Raw genomic sequence first — 27,095 nt, 5'->3', positions numbered from 1 at the left:
AGAGAAAGCGATGGGGGTAGTGGCTCTTAAGAACGCGCAGAGCCGGGACAACCTGATACTTGACTCCTCCGGGCACATCCGATTTTGTTCTGCCACAGGGAGGCGACATGGGCCCATCGTCTGCTGCTGTTCTCCCCAAGTATCAGGGTATATTGCAAAGGCATTCATTAATTCTTGTCTTAAAGGAAATGTCATCACAAAATGACCTATTATTGAAATCAGATTATTATGGTATACTTATTTATATATATTAATGTTCACGCAACAGGACACAGGAACTTTCACACCAATAGACTGACTCTGACCCTATTTGTTTGTATGGAAACACCTGAAAATGTTCAGCAGGGTATGGGAGGAGGTGAGCTGTGACATTGTGAATGGCAGATTCTGTATTATCTACTGTATATAGAGGTGTTATCAGTCATTGTACAGGAGGAGGAGGTGAGCTGTGACATCACCTATTGTGAATGGTGGACCCTGTGTTATCTACTGTATATAGAGGTGTTATCAGTCATTGTACAGGAGGAGGAGGTGAGCTGTGATATCACCTATTGTGAATGGTGGATCCTGTGTTATCTACTGTATATAGAGGTGTTATCAGTCATTGTACAGGAGGAGGAGGTGAGCTGTGACATCACCTATTGTGAATGGTGGATCCTGTGTTACCTACTCTATATAGAGGTGTTAGCAGTCATTGTACAGGAGGAGGCGGTGAGCTCTGACATCACCTATTGTGAATGGTGGATCCTGTTATGTACTATATGTAGAGGTGATATCAGTCATTGTCCAGGAGGAGGTAAGCTGTGACATGAATGAATGATGGATCCTGTGTTATATACTGAGTATAGTTTTATCTTGCATTGTAATCCTGTCTGTGATAATGAGACTGCTGAAAATACATCTGTAAACAACAGGAAGTATAAGTCTAATATTAGGCCTAGTGGCCAGTGTGATAATTAGCAATGTTCTTTTTTTTTATCAAGATATGAAACCAAAACATTATCAAATATTTAAATTTAAAATACTTTTAACATAAAAACTTGATTTAAGCAATAGCTCATTTTTTATGACACATTTCCTTTAACCCCCTTGCAAGCTAAGCCCACATCTTTCCTGGCAGTTGATGGCTGAATTATTCAGTCATCTTCTGCTTCTAATAACCACGGGTGGAGCAGAGCTCCGCCTGCTGCTAATCTCTAAAGCAGCATGTAATGCGTGTGTGCAGGGGGTGCGTCATTCTATACGCCCATCGGCGCACCTGTGATGTGATTGTGGGGCACCGATTGGTTGCCATGAGCCCATGACAGCCGGGGGTCTGCTGAAGACCCTTTGTCTGTCATTATGGTACTCCTGTGAAAACCAGCCTGTAGTTTGCGTTCATAGGAGACTGTGACTTTTTAAGTATATAACAGTACTGTAGCGCTGCTGTGTATAGTACAAGTGATCGGATGACCGCAGCTAAGGCGACTAATAAAAAAAGATTTTAAAAATATTAAGTTAAAAATATATAACATTTCAAATCATCCCCCCTTTGCCCCATTAAAAATAAAGCAATAAAAAAAAACACATACTTGGTATTGCTGCGTAAGTCAGATGTATCAAAATATAAAATAAATTAGTTGGGATTGGTAAATGGTGTAGTGATCCAAACATCGTATCTACTCCAAAATGGTGTCAGCAGAGGGCATAAAAAAGCCCCCACACAGCACCTTATCCCAGAAATTGAAAGCATTATGGGTCTCTGAAAATGGCGACACAATCAAAAAAAAATTTTTCTTACCAATTTTTTTTTTTACTAATTTTTTTTTTCACCGCTTAAACTATACATGTTTAGTATCTGCATACTCGTACTGACCTGGAGAATCAGATTTTCACCATATACTAAATATAATATAACATATATGAATTGCACTTTTTTTCAATTTCAACACACTTGGAATTTTTTTTTTCCCATATAAATGGGATTGCCCCTCAATATTTATAATCTTTGCATAGTCATGAATTCAATATTCTTTATTTTGCAAAGTATCAAAATATGGCATTTGACCCTTAAGATGTCATAAGAAAAAAATATAGAATCTGGAAGAAGCAAACATGGAAAAAGCATGAATGTTATTTTACAAAAAAAGCATTTTGGCAACTGATTTTTTTTTATGTAAAGAAAGACCTTTTTGTTTTTTTTTGTTTTTTTTTAAACTATCCTCCCCTTTTTCCATAACAGAAAAAATAGTGGCCCCTCTACTATGCAAACCTCAACAAGTCGGGCCCCCGCCTGATAAAAGAATCAAAAGGTCTGAGTGTGCGGCTCTGATCTGACGACCACTAGGTGGCAATGTGAGCACATCCTATCCGTACATACATTATTGTATATGCAGGTAAAATAACTCTATACCAGGGGTCCCCAACCTGTAGCTCGGGAGCCACATGTGGCTCGCGGTCCCATGAATTGCGGCTCGCAGCTGTCTGCCAGCGTGGTGCATTAGCTGCAGGTCTAGCAAACAGATATGAGGAGAAAATCTAAAAATGATGAATTTTGTGTGTAGCCCTGAACAGAAGAGCTGATCTGATGCACATATACTGGTTTTAGGGGGTTTAGACATAATTTAGGTATGGGATGCTGGAGACAGGATGATAGCACCTGTCGGAGAAGGTGCCTGAAGCTAAATGTGACAGTATGTTGAGAGTGCTGGATGGGAGAATACTGAATAGGAGTATTGTGGGGACCGCTGGATCTTGTTATACTGCTTCGGGGTGATTTCTGTGGAAAAGCTTTGGTTATCATTATACCCATAATGGGGGCTCTGGTTGCCACTACTGTGAGGGTAGAGCGGAATGTGGCTCGCGACGCTCTCACAGAGCGGAACGTGGCTCTCTAGCTCAGAAAGTTGGGGGACCACTGCTCTATACCAATCACAAGACTGGAGTGGTGATCTTTTAACCCCTCAATAACCAGAGCTTTGGTCTATACACCTTTTTAGTGACTTTGAGCACATGTTTAACGGCTCCAAGTGTACGTTGAACACTTATAGCGGGAATAAAAAAGGGTGAGTTATACACACTTATTATGTCATCGGTATTCCCAGCTGCGATACACCCGCGGGGGGTCAGATACTTATGGCATTCTTCGTGGGGGCCCCTATATGTATTTAGCCGGCGAACCTAGAAACATGTTTCCACAAGTGTTGCAGCTAATTAGCTGTCGTAGTAATGGAAAATTCACATTTCCTGATGTAGGATGTCATCTTCTGTCAGATTTACAGCTGTTATGGAAAGTTAGCAGATCTCGCGCTCAGGCAGTGTAATAAGTGGTGTTTCCTCTACAGATGAGTCACTAATCTGCTGTACTCGGGGTCGTGCAGGAGCGGTCGGGTTTTCGTATTTTCTATAGGGGAGGATTGCCCATTTACAAGGAGCAGAAGGGGGGGGGCGCCGATCAGGAGCAGCCATGGCCGCCTCTCTTTCGCTGGAATTCCATCTCGTCCACCATCCACACGGCTCCTTTTATGTTCTCCACTCGTACAAAACATTTGTGGAGGCTCAAATTGTGTCTCACGGCGTTCTAGGAGGAAAAAATAAAAAAGTAAATTTGAATTGGTGGCCAAGTATTTGTCATTTCTGTGATGCCTGACAAGCGCTCTGGTAGATTTCCCACCAGATGTTCATAGTGCGGTGTTAGGGATTTTGGCACATTTAGCTCAGAAACACAGCAATACACGCCCGGGATGTCATGTATGTCGGTACATGAGTAACATGATGCCCTGGGCACTGCTAGCACCTCGCTCCTCATTACAAATCAGTCCGTGTCAGATCTTTCCCAGTATGCTCTTCCTAAGAATACTTTTTTTTTATAAGGTGATATAGCAATTATTGAAGGATCATAAAAGTCAAGTCAATAAAATTATACTACAGATCCATGGAAATGTGAGTTCTCTATTTACCTCAAAGTCACCTTAAAGAGGTTTAGAAAACGGCTGATGTAAACAGCGAAGTGTCGCACTTGGCTATCCCCATCAGCAACCATAGCTTTTAATAGGAGCTGCAGTGAGCCTGTGTCGAAACCCCCCTCCCACGCGCAAAACGGGATTCAGACGTATGGGGCCACAGACTATAATGGTGCATCATTTTTGGGCGGATTCGCCTACTGGAGGCGGACAATTAGATGTAGGAGACTGCGTACGGGTGTCCCATTCATTAGGTGTATACACATGAAAATTGTGCAATGAGAGCACATGACCGCTCTGCCGGCGCATGCGCTCGAATCCCGTTTTGTGAGGAGGAGGTATGGATGCGAGCCCTGGCGGGACGCAAGAACTTGGAGAAAAGAGTAATATGAAAGCACCCTAAGTGATCATTGGGGATTTCAGTGTTGGGGATCCCCAGACATAGTTATAGTTTATATATACAGTGGGTACGGAAAGTATTTAGACCCCTTTACATTTTTCACTCTTTGTTTCATTGCAGCCATTTGGTAAATTCAAAAATCAAAAAAAATCATTTTTGTCTCATTAATGTACACTCTGCACCCCATCTTGACTGAAAAAACACTGAAATGAAGAGATGTTTGCAAATTTAATAAAAAACAAAAACTGAAATATCTCATGGTCATAAGTATTCAGACCCATTGCTCAGACACTCATATTTAAGTCACATTCCATTTCCTTGTGATCCTCCTTGAGATGGTTCTACTCCTTCACTGGAGTCCAGCTGTGTTTAATTATACTGATAGGACTTGATTTGGAAAGGCACACACCTGTCCATATAAAAGGGTACGTGTCCACGTTCAGGATGGCTGGCAGTTTGGACGGAGAGGCAAACCTGCTCCGCCCAAAGCTCCGCCCCCTTTTGCAGACGCGATGATGCCGGATGTGTTCATTGCACACATCCGGCATCATCGCACCCCACACATAGGGCCCTGTGTTTTACCTTGCTGCGGCGCAGTGTCGACACAAGGTAAACGGACAAGCTGCGATCTAAAAAGATGCGCCGCGTGTCCGGAATCGCAGGGCCGCTGGATGCGTGTTCCCACGCATAGTGGAGAACGGATTTCATAAAATGCTGTAACACCTGGACGCTGTGTGTTTGACGCTGCGGCTCTACGCAGCATCAAACACAGCGTTTCCTGAACGTGGAAACATACCCCAAGACCTCACAGCTCACAGTGCATGTCAGACCAAATGAGAATCATGAGGTCAAAGGAACTGGCCAAGGAGCTCAGAGGCAGAATTGTGGCAAGACACAGATCTGGCCAAGGTTACAACAGAATGCAGTACTCAGGGTTCCTAAGAACACAGTGGCCTCCATATTCCTTAAATGGAAGAAGTTTGGGACCACCAGAAGTCTTCCAAAACCTGGCCATCCAGCCAAACTGAGCAATCGTGGGAGAAGAGCCTTGGTGAGAAAGGTAAAGAAGAACCTCAAGATCACTGTGGCTGAGCTCCAGAGATGCAGTAGGGAGATGGGAGAAAGTTCCACAAAGTCAACTATCACTGCAGCCCTCCACCAATTGGCCTTTATGGCAGAGTAGCCCGACGGAAGCCTCTCAGTGCAAGACATATGAAAGCCCACATAGAGTTTGCTAAAAACACATGAAGAACTCCCAGACTATGAGAAATAAGATTCTCTGGTCTGATGAGATGAAAATAGACCTTTTTGGAGATAATTCTAAGCGGTATGTGTGGAGAAAACCAGGCACTGCTCATCACCTGCCCAATACAATCCCAACAGTGAAACGTGGTGGTGGCAGCATCATGCTATGGGGGTGTTTTTCAGCTGCAGGGACAGGAGGACTGGTTGTCACTGAAGGAACCATGAATGCGGTCAAGTACAGAGATATCCTGCATGAAAACCTCTTCTACAGTGCTCTGGACCTCAGACTTGGCCGAAGGTTCACATTCCAACAAGACCATGACCCTAAGCACACAGCTAAAATAACAAAGGAGTGGCTTCAGAACAACTCTGTGACCATTCTTGACTGGCCCAGCCAACCCAATTGAGCATCTCTGGAGAGACCTGAAAATGGCTGTCCACCAACGTTCACCATCCAACCTGAGGGAACTGTGGAGGATCTGTGAGGAAGAATGGCAGAGGATCCCCAAATCCAGGTGTGAAAAACTTGTTGCATCATTCCCAAGAAGACTCATGGCTGTACTAGTTCAAAAGGTGCTTCTACTCAATACTGAGCAAAGGGGCTGAATACTTATGATCATGTGATATTTAATTTTTTTCTTTTTTAATAAATTTGCAAAAATTATTACATTTCTGTTTTTTTTTTTCAGTCAAGATGGGGTGCAAAGTGTACATTAATGAGAAAAAAAATTACGGTACCTTTTTTTAATTTACCAAATTCTGCAATGAAAAATGTAAAGGGGTATGAATACTTTCCATACCCACTGTACATCTATATCCATAAATATCTGACATGCAATTTTCATCTCTGGAACTTGTATCTTTCAAGAGATGAGTACTCTATAACACATGAAAAGGAACAGAGAGGTGGCGGATCTTGTACGGGAGAAAATTGCTGAGCAAGCATTGGTATGCCCTACCACCTCTTAATTCCTGCTTGTACATGATAGGCCTCATTCTTGGGTCTCAGCAGTGACTATATACATTTATGGCATATCACAGGGATGTGTCATAAATGTCAAGATGGTACAACACCTTTAAACATCACAATTGATCTCAATTTGCAACTATGCAAAAACTGCTCCCTATAGTGCCCCTTCACTGATACCCAGATGCCTTACTAATGGCTACAGATGGGTTGGTATAATAAAGGCGATGTTAGATGTACATTACCTTCCAAGTAACCTTGTTAAGTCTGAAGAAAGCAAACATTTTTGTAAACCAGTGATAGATTTCATTCAGTGCCAGCTGCTTCTGTGGTGACTCCATAATTGCCTATACAGTAGAAGATGTTTTGAGTTAATGGTTGTCAGTGGTCATCCCCTTCTCGCAGACAGTGGGGAAAATAAGTATTTATTACACTGCCGATTTTGCAAGTTTTCCCACCTACAAAGAATGGAGAGATCTCTAATTTTTATCGTACGTACACGTCAACTGTGAGAAGGAGAATCTAAAGGTAAAAAAAACAACAGAAAATCACATTGTATGATTTTTAAATAATTAAATTGCACCTGTCCACACACTCAATCACACTCCAACCTCTCCACGATGGCCAAGACAAAAGAGCTGTCTAAGGACACCAGGGACCAAATTGTAGACCTACACAAAGCTGGGATGGGCTACAGGACAATAGGCAAGCAGCTTGGTGAGAAGGCAATAAATGTTGGCACACTTATTATAAAATGGAAGAACCATAAGATGACTGTCAATCTTCCTCGGTCTGGGGCTCCATGCAAGATTTCGCCTCGTGGGTTAAAGATGATTCTGAGAAAGGTCAGTAATCAACCCAGAACTAAATGGGAGGACCATGTCAATGACCTGAAGAGAACTGGGACCACAGTCTCACATTACCATTAGTAACACACTACGCCGTCATGAATTGAAATCCTGCAGGTCACGCAAGGTCCCCTGCTCACGCCAGAATATGTCCAGGCCAGTTTGAAGTTCGCCAATGACCATCTGGATGATCCAGAGGAGGCATGGGAGAAGGTCATGTGGTCAGCCAATTTCCCTCGCCATGTTTGGAGGAAGAAGAAGGATGGGTACAACCCCAAGAACACCATCCCAACCGTGAAGCATGGTGGGGTAAACATCATACTTTGGGGGTGTTTTTCTGCAAAGGGGACAGGACGACTGCAGCGTATAGAAGGGAGGATGGATGGGGTCATGTATCGCAAGATTTTGGCCAACAACTTCCTTCATTCAGTAAGAGCATTGAAGATGGGTTGTGGCTGAGTATTCCAGTATTATTATTATTTATTTATATAGCACCATTAATTCCATTGTGATGTATATGAGAAAGGGGTTACGTACAGAGTTATAGATATCGTTTACAGTAAACAAATTTACAATGACAGACTGGTACAGAGGGAAGAAGACCCTGTCCTTGCGGACTTACAATCCAGGACAGAGCAAGGTCTTTGATGCCAAGGGAAGAAAGAATCTGTAGCAGTAGGCAGTGGTCGACTGTGTCGAAGGCAGAAGACAGGTCGAGAAGGAGGAGGATGGAGAACTGACTGTTAGGTTTGGCTGTGAGTAATTCGTTAGTAATTTTTGTCAGGGCAGTTTTGGTGGAGTGGTGGGGGCGGAAGCCAGATTGGAGGTTGTCAAGATGAGAGGTGGGAGGAAAGTTGAGCATGGACATGCTGCTCAAGGAGTTTTGAAGCAAACGGGAGCAGTGATATGGGGCGATAGCTAGGCATAGCAGTTGGGTCAAGGTTAGTTTTTTTGAGGATGGGTGTGATGGTGGCATGTTTGAAGGCAGAGGGGAAGGTACCAGAAGATAGCGATAGGCTGAAGACATGGGTAAGGGCTGGAATGAGCATGTTAGTGAGGTTGGGGAGCAGGTGGGAAGGGATGGGGTGAAGTGCACAGGTGATGAGGTGTGATTTTGAAAGGAGTTGAATAAGCTCTCCTTCAGTGATGTTGGAGAGGGAGGTTATTAGGTAAGGGCAGAGGTCTGGTATATGGAGTGGTTGGGGTGGTGTCCAACATGACAATTACCCAAAACACACAGCCAGGGCAAATAAGGAGTGGCTCCGTAAGAAGCATTTCAAGGTGCTAGTGTGGCCTAGCCAGTCTCCAGACCTGAACCCAATAGAAACTCTTTGGAGGGAGCTGAAACTCAATGTTGCAGACGGGCGGCCCAGAAAACTAAAAGACCTGGAGAAGATCTGTATGGAGTAGTGGGCCAAAATCCCTGCTGCAGTGTGTGCAAACTTGGTCAAGAACAACAGGAAACATCTGACCTCTGTAATTGCAAACAAAGGTTTCTCTACCAAATATTAAGTTCTGTTTTTCTATTGTATCAAATACTTCTCTCATGTAATAAAATGGAAACTAATAATTTAAAAATCCATACAATGTGATTTTCTGTTTTGTTTTGTTTTTATTTATTTTTAGATTCCGTCTCTCACAGTTGAAGTGTAGCTACGATAAAAATTACAGCCTTCTCCATTCTTTGTAGGTGGGAAACTTGTAAAATTGTCAGTGTATCAAATACTTATTTTTCCCACTGTATATTTACTGCATAATACAAATTAAATCGCAGTGGAGCCAATTTTCATGGACAATCCAGCATTTTTAAAGTTCCAATGGAGTAGTGATGTCTGCTGGTAGCCTGTATGGTAGCCCCTTGTTGATCTCATTACAGTGCACACCCCATTGCGCCTCCAATCCAACTTACCCATCGAATAAGGCAAGCATATGTGAATGGTGGCCTCACATTATTTGTCTTGTAATATTCCATACAGGCTGTCACATCTGTGAATATAATAGATATCAATAGAGGGTTAGCTCCGGTACTCCATTGGCAGAAAGCAGCAGATTATTATAGGACAGCAGGGCCATGCACCAAAATGGAATGGGCGAGTATCATCCGATTTATGGAGGAAAATAGGGCATTCTGTGATTTTGTTCACACACAAATTTGGTCAGTGAAAAGAAATCACTCATCAGCACTGCTCCATTGAATAATATTGGTCCGAGTGCTGTCTGTTTTTTTATGGACAACATTCAGACCAAAAATATCGTCGGATGAACGAGCCTTTACAACCACATGACAGCCCACATCTACCCTAGGAACTAGCATTTTATATGGAGGCACAATAAACGGCCATGTGCATGGTCCCTTAAGGCCTTAAGGTGGCCATACACATTTGATTAATGTTGGCTGAACTCGTTAATTTTAGCAGAACTGACGAAACATCTATTGTGTATGGAGGGGTTGTGGGAAAAAAGGATGGGGCTATTAGATATCAATATGCCCAATTTTTTGCCCTTTTGACAGATAAGCTGCCACCAAAGGCAGTGGTATACCGCCAATGGCAGAACACCACTGTAATTGTCCCCAGAGCCGAACAATCCCACCCGCTGCCTGTTTTACACACCCATAAATTGGAGCCTTTTCTGATTGCAGCATTTTAACCCCTCAGATGCCTTGGAGAAGAGCAACCATGGCATCTAAGTGGATATAAAGTCTTCCCAACATTGACCCCCATGACATGATTGTGGGAACACAATGGGCTGTTTAATGGTAGCCAGGACCCCAATTTGGACCTTCGATATGAGGCCCCTGATTTCTATCTATCCACCTAGCTAGAGGTTTTTGTCAGTGGCTTCTTATTCCCCACCCACATGCAGGACACATGCATGCTCGATCAGGTAAAGCATGGACGTTTACCATGAGGAATCGGTCGACAGAGTGCAGCATTCATGTCTATGGAGGGGGGCAGGCAGAATAGCATTCGGCCCAGTTCGGAGTGGAGAATTTGATAGACAGGTGACATTGATTTTTCTCAATTCCCCCTCTAATCATGCTGACGTGGATGGCCAGCTTTAGTCAATCAACTTGATTCAATGAGGAACTCTAGGTCAGATTTATTAAACTTTCTAAATGAAAATCTGCCATGGTTGCCCATAGCAACCAATCACAGCACAGCATTCATTTTAAAAGAGCAGAATTTGAAATGAAAGCTGCGCTCTGATTGGTTGCTATTTGTATCTCAGGCAGCTTTCTTCTCAACAGTTTCACAATTTCGCTCCAATATCTCAGATTTTACCAGAAACAATAGACCCAATAAATGCCATATTCTCCAAGATAAGACTATGGATGTAGGAATATAAGCTGATATCTAATTTCTCGTCTCCATATCTCGGTGTCTGACAATTAGCCTTTTGCGGATCTCATTCTTTTTTACAAATTAATTAAATCTCCTTATTGATAAGAGTCGCTATCCCTTGTACAAATTCAATCAAACATTTGCTGCACATCTTTATAATGAGGTATTATGGCCGCCGCGGTTCATAACAATGGTTCTCTACATCCGGAACTTATTGCACATTCCATTTACTGAAGAAACAAAGCAATAATGATGTAATTGCAGATAACAAGCGCTTGGCGCAGCTATAATAGGCCGTCTTTATAGCCAGATAAATTCACTTTTTGTCCGAAAAGGTTTTGTGAGCGCTCGTACAATTAGCATATGCTAATAAGAGCCTTACATAGGACTAATCCATTTACATTCAGGCCCCTTAATTTAATTCTTCTTATTTGTTAGTCACACGCAGTTTACTGCACGAGAGCCTGGGCAACGATAATACAGATCGTCCCATCGCTGCGTTTCGCATTCTTTAATTTGGTTTAACTTAAAACTTTTTTTTCATAGTTTCTTAAAAAGTTTTACGTTTTATCAGCGCAATTTTTTTCTCTATACCTGTCCCTGGAGTTTATATAATATATACCACTTCCTAACACTATTGAAAATGTGGCTCATATCATGACAGCAGCTTACCAATAGTGACAGGAACTACTGACGTTATATACACGCCCTTGCAATTCTCTTTTCCATAAGCCCCTGAGGAAGCCTTACATCTTACCAATGCAAATTGTGCTTTCTTATTTCTGTAGCTGTGTATGCAGCTCCTAGCACTGTAGAAAATGTGGCGCATATCACGACAGCAGCTTATCAGTAGTGACATAAACTACTGATGATTGTATACAGTATGTCTTTGAGAAAGTCTTGCATATTATCAATGTAAATTCCATTTTTTTATGCAGCTACTAACACTATAGAAAATGTGAAGTATGTTATGACAGCAGCTTACAAATAGTGTAACACTTTACTGATGCTTTTACATATATACCCTTGAAATGTTCTTTTTATAAGCCCTTGAGGCTGTACAGGTTTATTGTAGTTGCACCACAGACTGTCCAGGAGTTGACTGAGGTCTTTGAGGAGTTTACTCAGGAGAACATCCGCCCCCTCCTCAAGAGCATGCCCAGGCGTTGTAGGGAGGTCGTGGAGTCCACACACACTACTGAGCATCATTTCCTTGTCTTGAGGCATTTCCACTGAAGTTGGATCAGCCTGTAATTTGATTCTCCACTTTGATTTTGAGTATCATTCCAAATCCAGACCTCCATGGGATATTATTTTTGATTTACATAGATCATTTTCTATGTTTTATTGTTCTCAAAGCATTCCAATATGTAGTGAATAAAAGATTTGCAACTGAAATATTTAATTTAGTGATATCTAGTATGTGGTATTTTAGTGTTCCTTTTTTTTTTTGGAGCAGGGCATATATGAGTATACGCCTTTGTAATTGGTCCGAAAGTTCCCTGTGTGAGGAGCTGGGGGCATAAAAGTCACGAATAGTGATGAGCGAGTGTACTCATTGCTCAGGTTTTCCCAAGCACGCTTGGGTGGTCTCCGAGCATTTGTAACTGCTTGGAGATAGTTTTTGTTGACGCAGCTGCATGATTTATGGCTGCTAGCCAGCCTGAGTACATGTGGGGGTTGCCTGGTTGCTAGGGAATCCCCAGATGTATTCAGGCTGTCTATCAGCTGTAAATCATGCAGCTGAGGCAATGAAAACGAAATCTCCGAGCACTTACAAATACTCGGAGACCACCCGAGCAACGAGTATACTCGCTCATCACAAGTCATCAACCCTCTGCTGACTGCATCAGTGTGATGTCCAAACCTCCTGTGTTATTAACATCAGCAAAAACACTATACCATCGCTGGGAGGTTCAGTGCCAAGCAACTGCATGCACCCATATGCCGAGTGTCAGATGGAGTGGTGTAAAGCCGCCACCACTGGACCCTGGAGAAAATGTGTTCTGTGCAGTGTCGGATCACACTTCTCTATCTGGTGTCTGATGTACGAGTCTGGGTTTGGTGAATGCCAGGAGAACGTTACCCTCCTGATTGCACTATGCCCACTGTACAGTTTGGTGGTGGAGGGATAATACTATGAGGTTGTTTTTCAGGGGTCGGCCTTTTAGTTCCAGTGAAGGGAAATCTTAATTCTTCAGCACAAAACATTGTGGATAATTGTAGCTTCCAGCTTTGTGAGAACAGTTTTGGGAAGGACATTTTCTGTTCCCCATGACTGCACCCAGTGCACAAGATCCATACAGACATGGAGGAGGAGTTTGGTGGAAGAACATGAGTGGCAGCACAGAGCCCGCACCTCAGCCCCATATATTACCTATAATAGAGATTGTGAGCCCGGCCTCCCCCAACATCAGGGTCCGAATTCACAAATGCCCTTATTGATGAATTGGCAAAAGCACCTCTAAAATCTTGTAGAAATCCCTCACAGAAGAGTAGGAGCTGTTATATCTCCAAGGGGTCAACTCAATGTTAATAACTCTAGATTTAGAATGGTTAGAAAAGCTTATGTCGGTGTAATGTGTAGTTGACCCAATACTTTTGTATTTCAATGTAAAACCAGTGCACCATACACAAAAATACCTATACAAAACATTTCCTACAATACGAACATTGCACCAGCGTAAAGAAATAGTTCCTACATAATAATACCCACTCTCATATATTTTGTAACTGTTTCCCTCCATCATCTTTCTTCTTAAGGCCAGGAGTCTGTGAGAGAATTCCTTGTGAAGTTGGACAGGGAGGTTGAGTCCAGGCCAAGGGGACACTCCAGAATGATGGGATGGTTGGAGGATTAATCCGCATTCTCTCGGCTTCTGTGGAAGGTTACAAGACAGTTGTTGGTGAATCTCACAGCCCTGACACTAGAGATTAGTCAATGTTAGAAGGAGATTGTCCACTTACAGACATATGCATTGCACCGAGCTTTTCCATCATCAAGCTTTGCATCTCGTGAAGTTTTTGTTTCTCAACAGCAAGCTGTAATGAAGCAGAAGCTATCAACCATACTAACAATATCATACCACACTGCTCACTTCTGTCCTGGTCCAAAGTCCACCGGGTAACCTACCCTAGAAAATCCAGTTTTTATCCAAAATATAGGTAGATGTTGCACCATAACATTTATATTGACCTTATTTATGCTGATCAATGAGGTTCTTCTTGTAGACCATCGCCTAGGAACTTTTGCAGAAAATAACTCTCTTTTAAAGAAAGGATGCTGCAGAATGACCTTCAAGAGTCTTCAGAGGTCAGATAAGCATAATTTTGGGGATGTGGTGGGTGCCTTTACTTTGGGCATAAGCTGGATTTAGTGAACCAGTGCTACACAGCAATTCAGCAATTCTCTAATATACTTCTATGATTTGAATGGGTCCTTTTATAACCAGGAGTACATTTACAGTTTACATAAGGCATGTCTACTCTCCTGAAAATAGTTTTCTGAAATAAATGTATACTTAATTAAATAACAATTCTGGAGCATTTTTTTTCCAAGAACTTTGTTTGCTGCTGTACCTCTGTTACTCCTCCTTGACATTTAAAAAAAAAAAAAAAAGTCAGCTGTGCATCACCAGTTGGGGGTATGTCACAAAGGGGCGTGTCCCGACATAGTCAGCGCTGATTGGACCCTGTCAGACTGTACCCCTCCCAGTTGTCAATTTGTTCATAAATTTCTAGTAGGTATAACAGAAGAATGTCACAACCTAGACTCTAAAGAAAAAAATGTTCCAACAGTTTTATTCAAAACTGAACAGAATATAATTATTTAGTAAAACAGACGTGTAAGAAGCGGTGACAGAACTTATTTTAAGACCAAGATTCCATGGTGTCTTAATTATTACGCATCTAATTTATTACAGCATGAATCATGGTCAGCCTCCAGCATTACACACAGGTATGTTTTATTCTGAAATGCTGGTAATTTATAGATGTTTATCTTTGTGACAGATTGTCTTAAGAATCTGCAGATTGTCTTAAGGATCTGCCTGGGACATCAGGTAGTCTCTGTTGGTAATTATCCTAAATGATGCTTTAAAGACAAACCATTTTTTTTTAAATTTTATTTCATAAATCATTAGTATACATGAAATAATGAACTCTGTAATATATCTTTTCAGATAAATCAGCGTCTTTCTCCTCGTGGACGGATCTTTCAATCTCCGTTCTAGGGTAAAAGCTATATTCAGTGAATACAGATTGTTCTATTACTGAGAAAGGAGATGACAGTTGGTGCCCACAAGATTCTATGAAGAGGGGAGGGGGAGGAGGAGGGAGGAGCTAGAAGGCAGCAGTTAAACGTTCTTCTGACATGACCGTTACACTTTAAATTTATAATTAAAAAAAGTTATAGTGTAAGTGTAATTTCTGGAGAACTTGCAGCAGAACGTCTGTCTCTGCCTTTATTTCCTCCTCCACCTCTCCATACATTCTTACAAGCACCAACTGTTATCTTCTTGCTCAGTAATGTGAATGTCTGTCTTTTATTCAATACAGATTTTACCCATGAATTGAAAGTAAAAGATCAGTCCAAGAGGAAAAAAAGCATATTTCACTGATAAGAGACATTAAACTGTTTCTAATTTTCATGTGTATTATTGAGTTACAGTATGGAATAAAAATAAAAATAACTGTTACTCTTTACTGTAAGTGTCGGTTTTTTTTTAAAGAAAAAAAAGCTCCAAATCCCACTGCCATGAATTATACAGCTAAAAAGCATAAGGAGCTACAGGTAAGTGATACTATATACTTGAAATAGTCTTTATAGAAGCGAATGCAGGTATCTCACCTGCTCTTCTAGGCTGCGGACCACCTCCGTCTGGATGAACCATTGCATTTTGCTCTTGTCCTCCAGGTTATGATCATTGTGCAGGTGTCTGAATGGACAGAAGATGTACTTACATTCAATGCTTGTATGGTAGTGAGATAGCGAATTCAGACAAGCCCATATTAGATTGCAGGTCCCACTGGCTATAATGCATTTAGGGCAAATTTAGACGGCTGTAAAACACGGTCCATCCACAGGTCTTCCAACCTGAACTCAACAGCCTTTTATATGCCTATGAGGCTGTTCCGTTGGCATCAGGAAACCCAATGCCGAATCGTGCATCATGGTATTTACTTTGTGCACTATATAGTAGCATTATTAATTTGCACACTATGACAACTTTATTTATGTGTACTTTATTTCAGAACTAATTATGTACCTTGTATAGCTGCATCATCTACTCATACCATATGGCGACATTACGTATTTCCTTTCTAATGATGATGTATGTGATGATTTGAATATTATAGATGCACATATTGGTATTTATGTTCAGTTTTCGATACTTCACTCCTCATTTACTAAGCTTTTTATACCAGTTGTTGGCCTTAACTGGGAGTCAAAAAGAAGCTCAATTATATGACTTTTATGCCATTACTGGTGTATGGGGCCCAGTGAGCAGAAGCAAAGAGGGAGGGCCCGGGCTGGGCGAGATAAATGGCCTGCAGACTGACACTCTGGGGCCCGGGCTAATTACTTTACTTTATTAAGTCCCAGGGGCCCCAATCAATCACAGCCTCAGCTACTCACATTGTTTGGCCGCAGCAGATGGGCCGGCCATGTCTGACATTAATGACGACAGATGCTGTCGGCCCGCCCTATGCTCCTAAGCTGCCGGCATACCTCGGGCTCCTGCAAAATATTATATGCAGGATTTGAGGGCTCGAGAGTGATGAGGTAAAAGCCGACCGTCCACTCACCTGACCTTCCAGTCACCATCCAACCTCCCGTTCGCCAACCCACTGGCCCACCCATGAGATACTCTTCTTGTGCCCCAATCCGTGCTCGTGCAGTATGAAGCTGGAGGCCGTCTATGTCTGTTGCCTGCAAACTACTAAGTACTACTAAGCTCAACCCTACTGACTGCCTGCCTGCAATAAGGTACAGTTACCTGTCTTTAAGGGATATTCTGGTAACCTAATGCTTATCCCCTACCCTATACAACATATGGAATAACTATTAGGGCCAGTTCACATAGTTCAAAGTGTGGAGGTGGAGCTGGGATGGAGCCTGGCGGAGTCTCAAGTGGGCCCAAAAATGTTGCCAGTATGGGGCACTGAAATTCCTGGTGGCAGCCCAGCTTGTGAATATCAGTACCTGAAAAGCTGCTGGCAATCTGTAAAAGTCTTCTGACAGGCACTACCGGGGTCCCATAGCAGAATTTCTAATTGGGCCCTCCCCTTCTTCCCCCCCAAAAAAAGTTAAATAATTGTCGAGGTCACAGAAGAGAGTATCTCACAATTTCCATCCTTTACATACAAGAAAGATAAATATCTTGGTACAGTGTTAGCCAGTAGGTAGAAAAATATTTAGAATTGAGAGTCCTCAGTGGTTGATACCTTTTAATGGCTAACTGAAAAGATGGTAACAAATTGCAAGCTTTCGAGACTACACAGGCCTCTTCATCATTTAGTCTATGCCTGATGAAGAGGCCTGAGTAAAAAACTTGCAATTTGTTACCATCTTTTCAGTTAGCCATTAAAGGTATCAACCACTGAGGACTCTCAATTCTAAATATTTTTCCATCCTTTACATAGTAATTTTCCTCCTGCTGAAGTCCTAGATTCCTCTTAAAGGGAACCTGTCACCCCCAAAATCGATGGTGAGGTAAGCCCACCGTCATCAGGGGCTTATCTACAGCATTCTGTAATGCTGTAGATAAGCCGCCGATGTTACCTGAAAGAGGAGAAAAAGACGTTAGATTATACTCACCCAGGGGCGGTCCCGCTCCGATGGGCGTCTCAGGTCCAGTACAGCTCCTCCCATCTTCATTCCATGACGTTCTCTTCTGGTCTTCATGCCGCGGCTCCGGCGCAGGCGTACTTTGTCTGCCCTGTTGAGGGCAGAGCAAAGTACTGCAGTGCGCAGGCGCCGGAAAGGTCAGAAAGGCCCAGCGCCTGCGCACTGCAGTACTTTGCTCTGCCCTCAACGGGGCAGACAAAGTGCGCCGGAGCCGCGGCGTGAAGACCAGAAGAGGATGTCATGGAATGAAGATATGAGGTGCCGGAACGGACCTAAGACACCCATCATGGGGAGCGCATTATACTATATGGAGTATTATGGGGGGCCATTATACAGTGTGGGGCTATTATACTGTACGTAGGCCCATTATGCTGCATGGAGGGCAGTGTGGGGGTTACAGCTGCGGTCCGGTCTGATGGGTGTCTTAGGTCCGTTCCGGCACCTCATATCTTCATTCTATGACATCCTCTTCTGGTCTTCACGCCGCGGCTCCGGCGGTGGGGGTGACAGGTTCCCTTTAAATTGCCCCCATAAAGTATGATGCCAACAAAAGTGCCCTCCAAACATAGTATGATTCTCCCATGATGAATTTCTCCACATTAGCCTCCATATGCACAATATAATGAAAGTTCTGTACTCCACCTCAACTCCTAAAGCAAAGTATGGTGACCCCAACACAGGATGGTCCCGCAACTGTAACCCCCACACTGCCCTCCATGCAGCATAATGGGCCTACGTACAGTATAATAGCCCCACACTGTATAATGGCCCCCCATAATACTCCATATAGTATAATGCGCTCCCCATGGTCCTCCATAGAATATAACGTACTCACCATGGTCCTCCATACAAAATAATGCAGCTCCCCATGGTCCTCCATACAATATAATGAACATCCTATGGTGCTCCATACAATATAATGCACCTACCCATGGTCCTCTATACAGTATAATACACCCCCCATGGTCCTCCATACATTATAATGCACCCCCCATGGTCCTCCATACAATATAATGAACATTATATGGTCCTCTATACAATATAATGCACCCCTATGGTTATCCATAGTATATTACACCCCCCATGGTCCTCCATAGAATAAATTGCACCCTCACATGGTTCTCCATACAGTAAAATGCACCCTCTATGGTCCTCCATAGTATAATACACCCTCCATGGTCCTCCATAAAATAAAATTCACCTCCACATGGTCCACTATACAGTATAATGCACCCCCATGGTCCTCCATACAATATAATGAACCTCCTATGGTCCTCTATACAATATAATACATCCCATATGGTCCTCCATAGAATAATACACCCCCATGGTCCTTTACTGAATAAAATGCACCCCCCATGGTCCCCCATAGAATATAATGCACCCTTCATGGTCCTCCATACAGTATAATACACCCCCCACCACCCATGGTCTCCCATACAATAAAATGAACACCCCATGGTCCTCCATACACTATTATAGTCACCAGTCAATACTCAGCTCTCTTCGCTCCACCCGATACTCCGCTGTCCTGAGAGTGTGCTGTGAAACGCTGGGCATGTCAGAACAGTGGGCGCGCTGTAATGACGTCATCGCGCCCGCTGCTCTGACACGTCAGACGCCAAGGCAGAATGATGGGGGTGGAAGTGTCTGCTGATGCTCCCTCCTCCATCATCATTGCTTGCCCTGGGCTGGAGGCCACCTCTGAAGCCCCATCCCAGCTGTCAGCACAAGCAATGATGATGGAGGAGGAGGTGTCATCCTGTGTGGGCAGGCAGTGCAGGGGCGAGGACACTGGGCCCCATAGCAGTGGCGTGGCTTGCCACCATTGGCGGTATGCAACTGGGCACAACAATACTCAAAGGGATTGATGAGATCAGTTCTTTAAGAGAAAATGCAAAAAGGTGACTCACTAACGTACCACAGGACAGTCTGTTACATCCCAGCACAGCGAGGGTTACACCACTTTGGTTGTACAACATGAAAATCACAAAGTCCCGCTGCAACATCGCTTCTAATGATCGTCAATGTGGTCACGTTTGACTGCCGCCAAATAGCTATAAATTCTAGATTTTTAAGTTCCGCTTAACTTTACAGTCATAGATCACAATGTGGGTCCCATCAGAACTTGCTTGTGATCTGTGTCCAATTTGGTTGCTTTTTTTTTACAGCCAAATTGTAACTTCTAAATAGTAAATGGAGTATCCAATATAAGATTTATTACCTCTCCACAGGATGGATAATACACTCCTCAACATTGAAGCTGCAACACCAAGAAGGAAAAGTCATGAACGTATGGAAATCACAGGAAGGACAGACAAGTTAATAAAATGCAAAGGATAGAAAAATGGAATCAAATTTTTCGAAACATCTCTATTTATTCAGTATGGAGTATGAGCGCTATGTGCAGAAATCCCGCTGCTTCCAGCCTCGGCTGCTATCACTGAGGTTATTAATGGTCGTCTGGGGAAGTTTCTGCCGCTGAATGTCCTCGGGCATGAAAATCATTATTATTTTCAGGTATTGTCACGTCAGTCCTGCTCTCAGGATTATTGTGTGGGGCAGAGGTGTATCTAGGGTTTCTGGCACCCGGGGCAAGAATTCATTTTGGTGCCCCCCCAAGGACATATGCCCCCCGTCAGCCCCATCATTGCCCTCTCCCGTCAGCCCCATCATTGCCCTCTCCTCCTCCACCATCCCCATCATTGCCCTCTCCTCCTCCACCATCCCCATCATTGCTCTCTCCCCGTCAGCCCCATCATTGCCCTCTCCTCCTCCACCATCCGCATCATTGCTCTCTCCCCATTAGCCCCATCATTGCCCTCTCCTCCTCCACCATCCCCATCATTGCTCTCTCCCTGTCAGCCCCATCATTGCCCTCTCCTCCTCCACCATCCCCATCATTGCTCTCTCCCCGTCAGCACCATCATTGCCCTCTCCTCCTCCACCATCCCCATCATTGCTCTCTCCCCGTCAGCCCCATCATTGCCCTCTCCTCCCCCACACACACACACACGCGCCATTCACTTCTCTGCACATTCCCCTGCAGCGCGATACACACACACACACACAATACTGAGCCACACACACACATACACACATTCACATACACACACATACACACATTCACATACACACACATTCACACACACATTCACATACACACACACATACACACATTTACACACACACACACATACACACATTCACATACACACACACACCTCTCACCTCTCCTCGCGCTCTGCCACAGCATCTCATCGCCTTCCTCTGACACAGCCGGCCGCTGAATGATGACGTCATCCAGTGGCGCGTCTGTGTGAGAGGAAGCAGGAAGACAGATCGCTGGGCATCGGAGCTGCGGGGATTTCTCCCTGCCCGCCGCAGCCACCCTGCAGGGGCCCCCCTCCACCTCTGCACACGTTGGGAGCCGGCACTCTGCAGCTTCTCTGTGCCGGCTGTCAGCTTGACAGTCGGCACAGAGAACAGCTGACTCCCAGACCAGGGTCGGCAGAATGCAGCTGCCGGGGGAGACACTGCAGACCGCCGAATTAGGCGGCCCGACTGCGCCCCCCTGCCGGCTGCGCCCAGGGCACATACCCCGGCTGCCCCCCCTAGATACGCCACTGGTGTGGGGTGTAATATTAAACGGTAGCTGAACCCTTCAACTTTTCCTTCCATGTATACTAACAACTTGGCTTTATATTGATGTGGTGGTGGTATCAGTGGTACTGCCATTCGCCAAAGTGTCCTAGGAGCTGTTTTTCAACATGATAACTTTTCAACATGACAACTCCAGGCCACATTTTCCTATTGAGAGCAGCTTGCGTGGTCTAAACTTGCTACCATGACCTGCAGCGTCCCTGGTCTCGTCTTTCATTGAGCGCAACTGGGGCATCACTGTTTGGCCATTGTAAAGGAAGCTGCCAGCAGTGGATCTTGATGACAATATGATAAGTGTATTAACTGTCCAATATCTGACTATTGATTGTCACAAATGCTCAAAAATGGATTATTTATACAGAGGACTTTGTCAAGCTTATTGGGGTCTCAGCAGCCTCATTTGTGGGACAACCCCTTCAAGATAATTCTTTATACAGCTACTGACCTGTCCTTATTGGGAGCTTCATTGAGGGATTTCTTTTGGCATCTCTCTGTATTTGAGGACAGTTCCTGTACGTAGGCAGACACTGTACATTTCTTACTGACAGGATCTTCTTCACCTTTTCCGAAGCCCGATTCATGTTGGGCCCAGCCCAGACCGGCAAGATTGAATCCTGTGACAACATAATCACGTTGAGTACATGTTGCCAGGGAAAGACTTGGTGAAAGTCAAGGGAGGATCAAAGATTTCACAGATTTAAGGTGTGTGCTTCATATTTTAGTTCACCTGCCATTCAGTCTGTACTTACCTAAGGGCTTATCATGTCTAATCTCTATTAAACACCCACCATATGCATATAATCCTCTTTTACAAATAAAATGTTTTTCCAGTATAGATTCATTAAAGGGAAACTAACACAGTTCTCAAAGGTAATATTATTATCCAGACATGTTCAAAAACCATGGCTATATAGATGGGTGAGATTAAAGAAGTACCAATTGACCGATGGCTCTTCATCCTTTCGTCATTTGGGTACGGTAGGCTGCAAGGTCAGCAGGGTTTATCTCTAGGGTATACTTGCAGCTGTTAATAAGAATACATGAGGAGACAATAGTCTCTACCAAGCTAATATTCGACCCTGACCTGGGCCCAAATGAGGATGACCAGTGGCACAAAATCTTTGGTAGGACCCTCCAGCTAGCATTGTGTGAAGCTCATAGATGATCTCACTTGTATATCATACACAGAGTATATAAATCCCCTGTTCAAGATTGGGTTACTTGATTTCCCCCTACGTAATAGATACAAAACACAGGCTGCCAACTTAATGCACATGTTGTGGGGATGTTTGAGACTTGACGTGTTTTTAGACAAAGGTGGAGAATTTGGTGAATAGGGCGTATGACTTATTCATTATACCTACTCCATACATATGTGTACTAGGATACGTGGAGGATCTGCTGGCCTGATAAAACTGGCTGTGGCCAAGACATGGTATATGGCTAGAAAGTTCAGATCTCAAACATGGCTGCAAGGCCATCCAACAGGGAATTTATAGATAACATTTAGTGGAAAAAAAATAAGTTTTCTGATGAGAAATGCTGGAAAGAAGTTTGAGTATGGTCAACTTTGGTTGGATTACTCATGTCTGGCCTCTCCAATCCTGACCAGGGACTCAGTGCTCCCTTTCATATACGTGTTCGCATTGGGCATCCCTTCTTGTATGTCTCTTACCCATTGCCACGGGGAGTTGGTAGACCTATATATGGCGGACGAGTGACAGACGCCTATCTTTGTATATAGGACATTCTTAAATTGAATATTTTATGCTCAAGGAGGTGATAGCTCTTTGATTGTAAAGGTAGTGGTGGGACAATTTAAAAAAAAAGAGGCATCTATTGACACAATTGGCCAAGGAACGCATGTAAATTTCAGAATGACACCATCACTTTTGACTTAAGACCTCCCTATGGTGTTCCGTTTGGTAACAGGTGAGGTCCTTGAGTCCCAAATAATTTCCTGCCTCAAAAGAAGTCCTCCTTGCTATCAGTTTAGTTAAGAATATAGGTATGATTTACATCTATCTACAAAAATGGATGTAACTTTTCAGTCTCCATAGACTTCTAGAGAGAAAAATGTCACAATATCGATAATGGCAATCATATGATGGGCAATGTTACTTCCAAGTGACAATGGAGATGAATTCACAGGACACCTAATAGAAGACTATAAAATGAATAGCGCATCACAACACAGTCCCATATGTATGTGGACAGATTTCGGATTGCCTGAAAATTGTTAAATTGAAGTCACAATGAAAGAAACTTTTTTTTTTTTTTTTTTACAAAACAGACTATTATCCTGAAAAGCAGAGGAAACTCCATAAGAAAAAAAAAATGCATATCTCCATAAGAAAAGAGCACTAAATTCCAAAACATCATTAGGAATATGTCAGATACAGTAACAACTGTAAAGAATGCAAATAGTGTTAACATTAACAGAAGTGCTACTTTTGCTGAACATAAAAAATGTGACATCTCAAGCATATAAGATCAGAAGAGAAAACCCATGACTTCCAAACTAGCAGCTGAAAACCAAATATTACAAAAGGGAAGATGCAACTGACCCCAGACATAGAAACAGGATGTTCAACAAGAGAAAACAAAGGTAAACTACCTGTACAATAAGAAGGATCAATCTATATTAACCCACAGTTTGGGAAGATGTATCTCAGCTCTCAGAAAGTGAAGACAATAAATAACTAAGGGAAAAACGACAACTCCTAACATTCATTAATAATCCTATGTGCACCACCATAGATGCCATTGAAGCCCATGTAGATTAAAAAATGACCTCCATTAAAATGAATCTGTGTGCAGTTACCAATTTTCTTTCCTAAGATACGTTCAAGGAGGACTGACTTTAATGCAGGAGATGCTTTGTGCATAGGTGCCAGCTGGTACCACCTTAATCTCACCTCGATGTACTGTATACCCTGGCCATGACTGATATTTCACTTTTCTTATGTCAGATCAGACGCAGGTTGTACACCCTCTTACATAGTCGTAGCTGTGCCGCACTCACCTGGAGGCACAGGGTGCACTTGTTTGGGTTTGTTTATTACTTGAAAATATCTTGAAGGCTGCAGGTTTGGTCCTGATGATAATGATGATGATGATGATGATGATGATGATGATGATGATGAAGATGAAGGTAATGACGGTGTAATGGAAGATGCCAAATGTAGTATAGGAGACTGAGGAGCAGAGTCTCTAGTGATCTGAGAGAAAAAAATGAGAATAAATCTGCAGTGCTATTCCCTCCCCTCTTAAAAAAAGGATTTGGCCGCTTGGTACATTCATTTTCTGTTATAAAGGTCTCCTGATGCAATGCTAATCACAAAGTGACCTCTAACGATCAGCTGTAGTCTGTAGAGGAACAGGGTTATAGTTGGTCAAATTCCCTGCAGCGCCTCCGCAGGATGAGAAAATCATTACATAGTTTATGTTGAAATCAATGGATTATTCATGTAATATACAGACATGATGGTTCCTCCAGGATTACTGTCAGTCCTGACAGTCACCTAAAATGTGTTTTGGAATATTCTTCCCAAAATAAGTTATCCACTATCCTATATACCTTGCTGGTCACTGGGGGGGTTCAACCTCTGGGACAAAAAACAAATGATACTGAGAAAAGGGCTCTGGAAACCCGAGAACGGGGCTGCAGAAGCTTGTTTTGGATGGAGAAGTTCTACGGTCTATTCATTGTCTATGGGACTGATGAAAAAGTCAAGTGCTTTTTTCATTTTTTGTCCATTCGCTCTATAAACAATGGTCTTGGAGCACGTGCAACTGTGCTCAATTCACTATGGCTGTGCAGAGCTCCAATCCCTGGATCCAGAGCCTCATTTTCGGGATCCCTACTATAGAGATATATTGCTTTGCCAGAGCAATCTCCAAATATAAACTGTGCATTCTAATTTCAGCAAAATATGGAGTTATATGAATTACAGTTTGGTGGAAGAGTCATGTAGGCCCCCTGCCTTCCTGGCTTTATTGGCCACAGGCTGGAATACGTCATTCTAAGTCATCTCTGGAGGCCTTCATGGTGCAGCGCACACTATGCATGTGCCAGAGATGGTTTGCAATGATGTATGGCGGCCTGTACGATACCAATCAAGCTGGTGGAGGGACTGAATTTCGCGACTCATCCCATGAACTGCACCGCCCAGATGACTCTTCAGGGGTAATTAGCATACAGCACAATTATACGGGAATAGTTTATGAGGAGTATACCGCTACAGTACCCTTTGATTATAAAATGTTGCGTAAATGTGCACGCCGCCCAACAGTCCGGTCCCATCTGCCACATTGCAGTCTTAGAACTTGATTATTCGATTTGTGCAAACACTTCAGATGTTTATGGGTTTCTAAACATTGTGTTTGCAGCCGCCGGACGTCCGATATCAGGAGCCTTCCAGCATTTTCTGGTCTCACTGGTTCATGATTCATATCAACATTTAGCGAAAGAGCCAAGACTTTGAAGTAATAGACTCCATAATCATCTCCTTCCAGGAATGAAGACAAGCAAATGGTGACACAATCCTATAATTATTCTAATTACGATCAGAGGAGCGTACCACACACTTCTCTTTTTTTTTGTCTTGATCATTTTCTTTTAAGTTGGGAAAAAGCTTTTATTACGGTATTTTATGTTTATTTGATGTTTTAATTGCTGTTGATCTTTAAAGGTGCACTGCGCCCATGATGCTGGATTATCCTATAGGAACTTTCCTTTTTTTAGCCATAAAGTACAGGACTGCTAATTAAAATAAACATCCATATGGTATAATGCAGAAACCAGCTATATTTTACCTGCACTTACATGCTTCATCTGACCCACCTACCATAAAGAGAAACTTCCATGATGATTTTACTAATGAAACTAGCGGTACGGCTATATTGGTCCTAGCACAACAATAAAAGCGATACCAGTTTTGTAGTAATCTGATGATCCGATGTGCCAGAGCAGAGAAATTAAACGTTTAGGCCATATGCAAGTTAGCCTGAAAGTGCATTGGGGGAGTGTCAATGTATTTGTTGTGGAATTAACCTAAGATTTGCCAGCCCCCTTTAGCAATACCTCAACAATCATATCCCATACATGCGTCACAGCTGAGACCACTGATTTATGGATGTGACATCATTTATGCCGGACCATCGAGGATCACCAAAGTGACTGTGCAAGAAGGAAGGGGGATGGAACTGGTAAGTAAAGGTTGTTTTATTATTTTATACCAAGTCCTGCAGTTAAACAATGTTTTTAAAGAGCCTTCAGACAGAAAAACTATTAAGCATGTTTCGCCGCTAGTCCGGCTCCATCAGGGGTACAGAAGTTTACAAGCGATACACTGAATGCCAATTTGTTTCCTTGCTTCTTTAATTACTTTTTTTGGAACATGAAGTGCCACTTACCGGATGGATCACCACTGCTTGCTTATTTTCATGAAGCAGAGCTCGCAGGTAGGAAGAAGCTGGAGGGCTCACCATGATATAAGGACTCTGATGGTGCTGTTAATATAACACATGTATATTAGGGCTGAAAATTATGGTATTAAACACACTTTTATTACTAACAGAACATTACTTGATGTAGCTGGGAGCCGGTTGCAGCACTCCTGCGACTCCATTGACCGTTCTGTTCCTTTTCTGGTCCATCGTTCTGTGGACTTGAGGTCTGTACGGTCTTGTCTTGGGAGCTAGGCATCGGGATCCTGAATCAACTGTTAATGAAGGGATAATGCAACTGATATTACATTAATACTCATGTAGCATAATAAACTACACTGGGGGCAGTACACCACCGCCAATTTGACAACTGTACCCGAACAGAA

General features: G+C 43.0%; 1 protein-coding gene across 1 annotated transcript; it reads right to left on the bottom strand.

Moving 5' to 3' along the window:
* Positions 1 to 1,999: 1,999 nt before the first annotated feature.
* Positions 2,000 to 27,095, bottom strand: LOC143809278 (forkhead box protein P3-like). The gene is made up of 11 exons (XM_077292381.1): positions 26,849 to 27,095; positions 26,677 to 26,772; positions 24,284 to 24,479; positions 21,704 to 21,872; positions 19,820 to 19,858; positions 15,595 to 15,682; positions 13,713 to 13,787; positions 13,462 to 13,624; positions 9,311 to 9,387; positions 6,799 to 6,900; positions 2,000 to 3,559 (listed from the first exon to the last, which is right to left on the bottom strand). The coding sequence occupies exons 1-11, from the start codon at positions 26,966 to 26,968 to the stop codon at positions 3,434 to 3,436; spliced, it is 1,251 nt and encodes a 416-aa protein (XP_077148496.1). The 5' UTR covers positions 26,969 to 27,095; the 3' UTR covers positions 2,000 to 3,433.

The sequence above is a fragment of the Ranitomeya variabilis genome, chromosome 2 (genome assembly GCF_051348905.1).
Source record: "Ranitomeya variabilis isolate aRanVar5 chromosome 2, aRanVar5.hap1, whole genome shotgun sequence".
In the NCBI taxonomy this organism is placed as follows: Eukaryota; Metazoa; Chordata; class Amphibia; order Anura; family Dendrobatidae; genus Ranitomeya; species Ranitomeya variabilis.
Note: the sequence above shows the minus strand (reverse complement) of the source record. Positions and strands in the feature narration are given on the sequence as shown.